General features: G+C 39.3%; 1 protein-coding gene across 2 annotated transcripts in view; it reads right to left on the bottom strand.

Moving 5' to 3' along the window:
- Positions 1 to 7,894, bottom strand: part of arl15a (ADP-ribosylation factor-like 15a) — a 139,485-nt gene that overhangs the window by 99,149 nt on the left and 32,442 nt on the right. The window contains exon 1 of one of the 2 annotated variants that reach the window (XM_055011483.1): positions 1,609 to 2,009. The exons of the other annotated variant lie outside the window; for it this stretch is intronic. Within the exon in view, the coding sequence (XP_054867458.1) occupies positions 1,609 to 1,620 (12 nt within the window). The 5' untranslated portion in view covers positions 1,621 to 2,009. Of the gene's footprint in view, positions 1 to 1,608; positions 2,010 to 7,894 lie in introns of those variants that run through there. 2 annotated transcript variants of the gene reach the window in all.

The raw sequence follows: 7,894 nt of genomic DNA on the forward strand, positions 1-7,894 counted from the left end.
GCACCAAATTCCTCTCTCGGTGCTGCAGTTTTGTGTGGTCTTTTTTTAACACTATGCTGACCAGGCAGAAGTAGAGTCCCTTCAACATGCTCCAGTTGAAACAGCCACTGACCAGATCTCTACAAGTGTCATAACTCACACCACTGTTATTACGCAGCAATGCAAAGTAATTATCTGCTTTCATTCCTGGTCATTCAGGCTACCACTATAGGCCAGGCCTGACTTAAAACTTCTCCAAAGAGACAAGCACAATTTCTCACAGGTTTAGCAGCATGTTTCTATTGATTTATAAGAAAGAAGGAGAAATAGTTTTAGCCTAAGTTTTGTGCCAGGTCTCCCGTGCTGCACAGCAGGAAAGGAGGCCCAGTGCCTATTGAGTGCCTGACCTCACAGGACAGCCAAGCACTCGGCTCCAACAGTCCCCAGAGTTACAGCTGTGCTTTCCACACAAGTGTTTGTCACAGAAAATCTTAAAAACTTCAAGCACATAAGCTGGATTTTTTGGGTTGTTCCACTAAATATACACATGGTACTTAAATATGACTTTAGGTATGATCAAAGGTAAAATCTGATCTAAACATATGAGTAGTAGTAGTAGTAGTCCATTGGAGGTGGTCACAATGATGGTATCTTGTCTATGTCTTCTGCCTCTTGGGTTGATCTTTCAGTAGCAGCAACTTTCCATTAACATGTACCAGAGTTTACAGAATAACTCAAGTAAGCTATGAATGTGTCACTTTTGTTCCCCGCAAGATTTGTTTCTCTGAGGGCAGAAGCCACAGGCAAGCTAGCCATTAATAGCACAGCTGTTCTGGTGGCAGTTCCTGGATGGGACTTTGTAATCTTGATTCAAGAACTGCCCCGGTGAAGCCAGAGTTCAAAGTTCCTCTTGGGTCTCACATCTTGGGAGGCCCCACTATAAACAAGCTGATAGCACTGGGTGGGCAAGTTCCTCTGCATTTCAGTGTTCCTCTGTCCCCTCTTGCGAGATGACAGCACAATTTCGCCGTGCACTTTTTTTTTCTTCCTCTCGCTTTACAAATTCCCTGGGGAAAAGCCTTCAGTTACAGCTTCCTCTCTATTGTTGTACAGTTTCAGCAGCACCCATCCCATCCCTACAGTGTGGGCAAGGGACCAAAAGCCATAATCTCCCGGCCCAAAGGCTGGTACAGTGGCCTGGACTGGAATCAGTCTTTCTGGTCATAGGTGTTAGAAATATGCTCTCAAACCAGTGCAGTGAAATCTTGACTTGTGTGCAGTTTTTCTCCTCAGGAGCTACAGCAGATTGTGTGGAAAATAACAAGCTTCGTGGCGTATTTCAAAGCTAGCAGGGCTTCCAGAGGGTGTAGCTAGTTGGCTAGTTGTCGTGTTTCACATGTAAACACACTGAGGTTCTGGGTCAACCAGTTACAGCACTGGTAAGACAGAAGCTACGGGCTACACCTGGCACATTAGCGCACACACGGCTAATGCTAATTACAACAACGTGATAGCAACTAACTGTTGCTAGCCGCACACCTGGGTGACATCACTGTCTGATTAGGAGCCCAACTGCCAAGAAAGCAAACGTTAGGAGCAGCAGCAGAGCGTTTCGAGTCATTAACTTACCAGATAATCCATGTACTATCGCTCACCAGTCACAGCTGCACGAACTGGCTTCGTAGTAATCCCGTTTTTGCCTCGGCGAATCCAAAATGTAATGGGTTTTGTGCCACACGTCGCTTTGTATTCCCCGCCTTTCGAACAGCCACAGCAAAAATAGAAAAGCAGCCTTTCGGTTGGGGTTTTACCAGCAGGAATTCTCGCCGTCTTCTTCGCCACAAAAGCCGAGTTTTTTTTAATGCAGCAGCGACCAGGTTTGTTTAAAACGACGAGGGCCGCCGGGTTCGTGTGTCGGTATTTCTTCAGTCTGAATAAACAGCCCCTCTCTTCCACCGGCTGACTTACAGAGGTTTTTTATCACACAATATCAGTTGAGTGTTTGGTTGAGGAAACTAAACGAAGACCTCACACGTTACGTCACGCACGTCGCTTTTACGCACGCAGCGCGGTCACATGACCAAACACATGGTGGCTATTTTCATTCTGACGAGGAGTTGCTGCTCCTGTATAACACAACTCCTCTTCATTTCAAGTAGGTATTCCCAAACAGAAGGCGTTTGAATTTCAGTGGATCCTACGAGTTCATTGTGATTATTTTTTTATTTTTATATTAACGACATATTCCCTTTCACGTTGTAGGAGGAGATGATTTCCTGATCTTATCTGCGTTGTGACTGCAACGCACACATCTTCAGACAAACAACACTGTGACTAAGCTGCATTTTCAGTGGAAGAAGGAAATTTATTTGGTAATCTGGCAGTATGACTGGAGTGTCAAAAGTCATGTACGTGTTACTTTATTATAAGTGGCTGACCAATAGTATTTTTTAGGGCCGATTCTGATTATTATTAATCAAGGAGACCGATGACCTATGACTGATAACCAATATACAGTACATAGGCAGTAAAAGTGAGATTTCTGGTGTCGGAAAGAAAACTTCTGTAGTGGCTATTTTTCAAAAATCATGGACAAATAGTGCAAGCAGACGAGAAAAGTCCATTGTCCAACCAGAGTCTGTACCTTTTGTGTTGATTTATTCATCCATTGTAAACAAGCAAACAAAAAGAACAAAGAATTGCAGCTTCTGTTACCTCCTTTGCTCTGGTTAGAAAAAACTAATAATCATAGGCCCTGCCAGGTGCATGATGGTCCTACGCCTATCTACCCGCTTACATTTTTGTCAGCCTGTACACAAGGATGTGGAAGGCATAAATTCCCCTCTATACGGTATGAATATTCCATAGTGCTACCCTGCACTAACAGAATAAAACAAACTACAAACTACTCACAATAAGTTGAACTAAATAAATAACAAACAAACAAAAATATCCTACTCAAATAGACAAACATCTGAAGTACCCAAACAACTATTAAACAAACAAACACTAACAAATAGCTCCTACAACTTCATTGAAATGCTTAATATCTGTTTTACATATGTTTAATAGAAAGCAGCCTGACCCACGACATGTAGATGGCAGGTATAAGCTAGGCATTTTTCTCCAGATTTCACATTGCCTTTTTGCTAGTTATGTTGTACTGTTTTCAAACCCCGCCTTACTACTGCAAACAACAACACAACAGCATCAAGGGCAGTAACCTGCCACAATAAAGAACTTAAGCTTGACCTAATGCTTGGCTTGAGCAATAATACAGCCCGGCTTGTTTTTTTTAGCCATTTTAACAACAATATTCGCCTCCATGCGTGCAAATGTTCCACCAAAACCAATTCTCACCATCACTACTTTGAGAGGACACCGTTGCTGCATCCTTGGCTCACCACTGCCTAAAACAACTGTGACTGATCTAAAGACATGTCAACAAGCAAGCAAGTGCTTATTACATTTTCCCATATAGCAGAATGATGATGAGGTGGAGTCAGACCATTCTACAAAGTGCTGTATCTGTGCTGGAGATCAATTAATTACATTAAAAGAGTTTTTACTTTTGAACATTGGTCCTGCAGTGCTGACGGGTTATTACTCATGATGTGTAACCAGTCACATGGTGTCATGGGTGGGACATTGCTCAAGATTACAGAATGACTACAGATAAAGACAAGGTTGCGTCAGAGTTAAAGTAGTGCAGTTTCAAACAATTCCATTGGGAAATAATGCGGAAGAAAAAGAAACAATATGACAATCATAAAAATGCTGAAGATTGATCTGACAATCAGCCTGTTGTTCAGCTTCCAGTTATTATTATTATCATTATTATGCATTAGTGTGTATGCAGCTTCTTGATATTACCTTGTTTGACCTGCAATGATCTTTTCTGTATTATCCGTCTCCAAAGTAACATGTAACTGCAGCTGTCAAAAACTGTGGTGGAATAAAAAGTACACTGTTTTTCTTACTTCCTTAGAAGTATAAAGTAGCAAGTCACTGAAATACTCATGAGCCACTATTATAACTATTTTCACAGATCGTTTTAGTGAGATTGGCAGCTAGTGCATTTGTTTTCCACTGAAACAAATATCAAAATGATTCTCTTTCCCCTTCCGTCTGCAGAAAATGATTTGTAGGCTGTCGTGGCTGTGTAGCATCACTATACTGAACAATACTGGTATGTTGTTACATTTGACCTTTGCAGTTTAGCCTTGTTATAATTTTAAAAATTCTTTCGCTCAAAACTGTGCTGAAGTAAAGAGCTTGAGCAAATGTAAGCTACTTAGTTGCATTCCACTGCTGGTATTCAGATAAAACACTACATACAGTATATATTATTTAAAAATACTAATATATTTGAATGTGAAGATATTTAAAATGATACTGTACCCACTGAAGAGCTTTGCAATTATTCACAATTGCTTTTATTTTACAATTCCAACATCTAAGCCAACTACCATCTGAAGAATCTGACATGGTGCCTACACATTCATGCAACTGCAGTTTTCTGTAGTCCAAAATACAGCAGCCTCTGACATACTGCATTATGTACACAGTACATAATGAATGAAAGGAGATGGCACAGTAAGTCCAAACACAGATCAAACTGAACAAGTGGTTCCCTCCCACAGCTGCTGCAGTAAGAAGAAGGTGAATAAAAGAAACAATGTGCATGTTGCAAATGAATATGAAATCATGAATGTGTTCACGTTAAAGCATAATTTGTGTCATCCGGGTTTGTGTTCATTTTTAGGCATGTAAGGAGATTCATAACAGTTACCATAAGGAGTCATGCAAAAAAAAATCTACCTTAAGCTGAAGGAGCATTACTATCTGTGTGGCACCTTTCATGCTAATGTGACTGACATTACTTCCATTGCCTTCCCCAACGGTCTGCACAGAAAACTCTCTGTGGACTTGAAAAGCTATTGTAAAACAGGACCAAATTAACAGGACAAAGCTGCAGAAGAATTATCTACTGGGAATCAAAATCAGGACTGGGACAGAGTAATTATGTGATATCATACTGATTAGAGGAATGGTACAAATCACGAGTCTGCTAATGTGATGTAAGCTGCATACTGAAGTGATTCCCGTTCCCTGGAGACCACACTCCTCTTCAATATTTCATGCGATGTGCTATAAAGGAAATCTCCCTGAACTCTACCAACTGGAAGGTGAACTGAATGTCCTGAGGAGGGGTCTGAAAGGAGCAGAGAGTGTTTAAATGACACAAAAGGACACCGTTTCATTTGCAAAATATTTTAAACACAAAAATTGATCTAGTTGCATTGTCCTCGTTGGGATATCGAACCAAGTCAAACGTGAGAAGAGAGACCTCTGGTGGCCTGTAGAACATGATGTTTGAGCAAATCACATTCAGTTTGAAGAGCCTCTTGTCCAAAGTGGCTTACACATTTCCCCACAATCACTTCAGAAGCAATTTGAAGTTCAGTATTTTAGCTGAAGGACTCTTCAATGTGTAGGAAAGAGGAGTCTGAGGACACAAACCCTGTGATTTATTGCCGATCTGCTCTACCAACTGAGCTACTACCAGCTCCATGATAAGTATAAGGCCAAACACCAACATATTAGTGGCCATATTTCATAATAAGTGCAAAAGGATTGCATAAGTTGGGTAAAAACAACGGTGGCAGCAAGGTCAGATGCACACTTTAATGGTATTATCATTATAATACGCATTCAGTCAGATTTTTCAATAATAACTCAAATCAGAATCAGTCTTTATGCTGATTTTTACTATTATTGATATTTATACATAATGTAAAGAATTTATGAACTTACTCTGAAAAAAGAGGCAAAAACACAAAACAACCACAAGGGGGCAGCATCAACAAAATAAAAGCACATCATCAATACAGGCCTGGCTTTGTTGTCTACACATCTCTCTGTAAGGAAATGGTTTGCTTGTGTAATAGGGTGTCAACAAAATTGGTGGTTTAAGTTGTGCTTATTTAAATTTGTACATTAAAAACACTATTTAGAGTCATGACATAAAAGCACAAACTCTGCTTTTGGTTTTAATCGATCCATGTGTAAAAGAAAGGAGCATTCAGTCTATGTTATGATGGTCTTAAATTGCAATCAGTAATTGTAAAAATGCAAAGTCACCACCACATTTGAAAATAGAAAGTGGAGAATGTTGAAAGTATGTGGCTGGAAAGGGCAATTCATGTGATCTATGCATTTAAATGCTGCCAAATATACAGCTTAAAATATTTTGTGCCTCTTTGGGGAGTTTTATATTTAACAGGGTGTAAAAATCCATAGCAAAGCATATGGTCTGTGAGACACTAAAACAATTCACTGAAAGCAATAGTTATGAGTTAATCAGTTGCTTCATAAGGCAGGTTTCAGTGGAGGTTTTATAGACTAAAAGCCCTGAAGCTGTTAAGGTTAGCTGTGTCCTTTCTGCACCATTAGACCATGAACATGAACGTGTAAAGTACTGATATAAACGACCACATAAAACTTAGTGCAAAACTGTACTTTTTAATACCTTATAGAAGATGTCCAGAGTAAGAATTGCTTTAAGTCTGTAATCGTCTTTTTATGGTTTTTGAATCTGCACATTGGAACAACATCAAAGATCAGTTGAAGGAATTTCAGGGTTCAGATCAAACACAGTGTGAGCTGTATGGCTTTGGATGGTTGAAATTGTGCAAAAGTACGCTCAATTTCCTATTGATTACAGCCACTAGATAGTATTTGATTAATGAAAGCTGCATTGGAAACCATGAAGCATCTAATCGGTAAAGCATACTTTCCAAATTAAATGTTTCAAGTAGAAAAAAGGATTTCATCATTTAGACAGCCTGGAGATTTTCCTGTTTTATTACATAATCTCCTCCTGGGGGACAATTGTGACCTGGACCGTGCTGAACTGCATTCTTATTCAAAGATAATTATTTGCTGAGTGTAATAAACTGGCATCCACCCACATACGAGCAAGGATTATTGTAAATCTGCAGTGATTAACTGAGTAGAAAAATTAATTGACAACTGTTTCTCAAGAAAAATTCCAAACATTAATGGCTGAAGCTTTTTTTTTTTTTTTTTTAAAGGAATGAATTGCAGCTTTTCTTTTTCATATCTGATTGTAAACTGAATATTTTGGGTTTTTGCGCTGTTGGATGGTTAAATAAAGCAAGAAATTTGAAGTCATTGTCATTGCTTTGTAAATTAAAACCAGTACATTTCATTATTTTCCAAATATTTTATGATAAAACAGTGAATCTATCACTCAAGATAAGCATCTGCATGTTAAATGAATACGAAAATCATGTTTAGTTGCAGCCCCAGTGACTGCCTATGTGTTGATTACAGTCACACAGAAGGATGTGTTAAATCATGTGGGATTACTGGTGTCAGTGGAGAGACTAGAGAGCAGAAAAAGGACATTTAGCTATTTGCGTCTGGGGCAGAATGTCTACCTGCTTATACGATCAATAGATTTATTCATGTATTTTTAGATCAGCGGTTTATAAAATCTGGATTAAATTGCACTGGATTTAAAAATAGACGTACAGTAAGTGATTTAGCCCTGAACTGGAAATGCTGTGGATGTTCGGAATGTGGACCAGTCAGTATGATATACGCATTTTGTAGATGGCATTCCTTTAAATGACGTTGGCAAGATCCCAAGTCAACCCGACATCCAGTCGACTATCTAGATCAGCTGTAGTCTTATCTTTAAGCAAGAAATCTGGTTAGCTTCTGGCTTCATCCAGTCGACTATCTAGATCAGCTGTAGTCTTATCTTTAAGCAAGAAATCAGCTTAGCTTCTGGCTTCAGAGCCTTCGTAGCTGTACAGGACTGCAACATGCCACTGTTTATTTTAAACCGTATGCTACACAGTTTAATTAAAATATCAAAGCTTAA

The sequence above is a fragment of the Amphiprion ocellaris genome, chromosome 6 (genome assembly GCF_022539595.1).
Source record: "Amphiprion ocellaris isolate individual 3 ecotype Okinawa chromosome 6, ASM2253959v1, whole genome shotgun sequence".
NCBI classification, from domain to species: Eukaryota; Metazoa; Chordata; class Actinopteri; family Pomacentridae; genus Amphiprion; species Amphiprion ocellaris.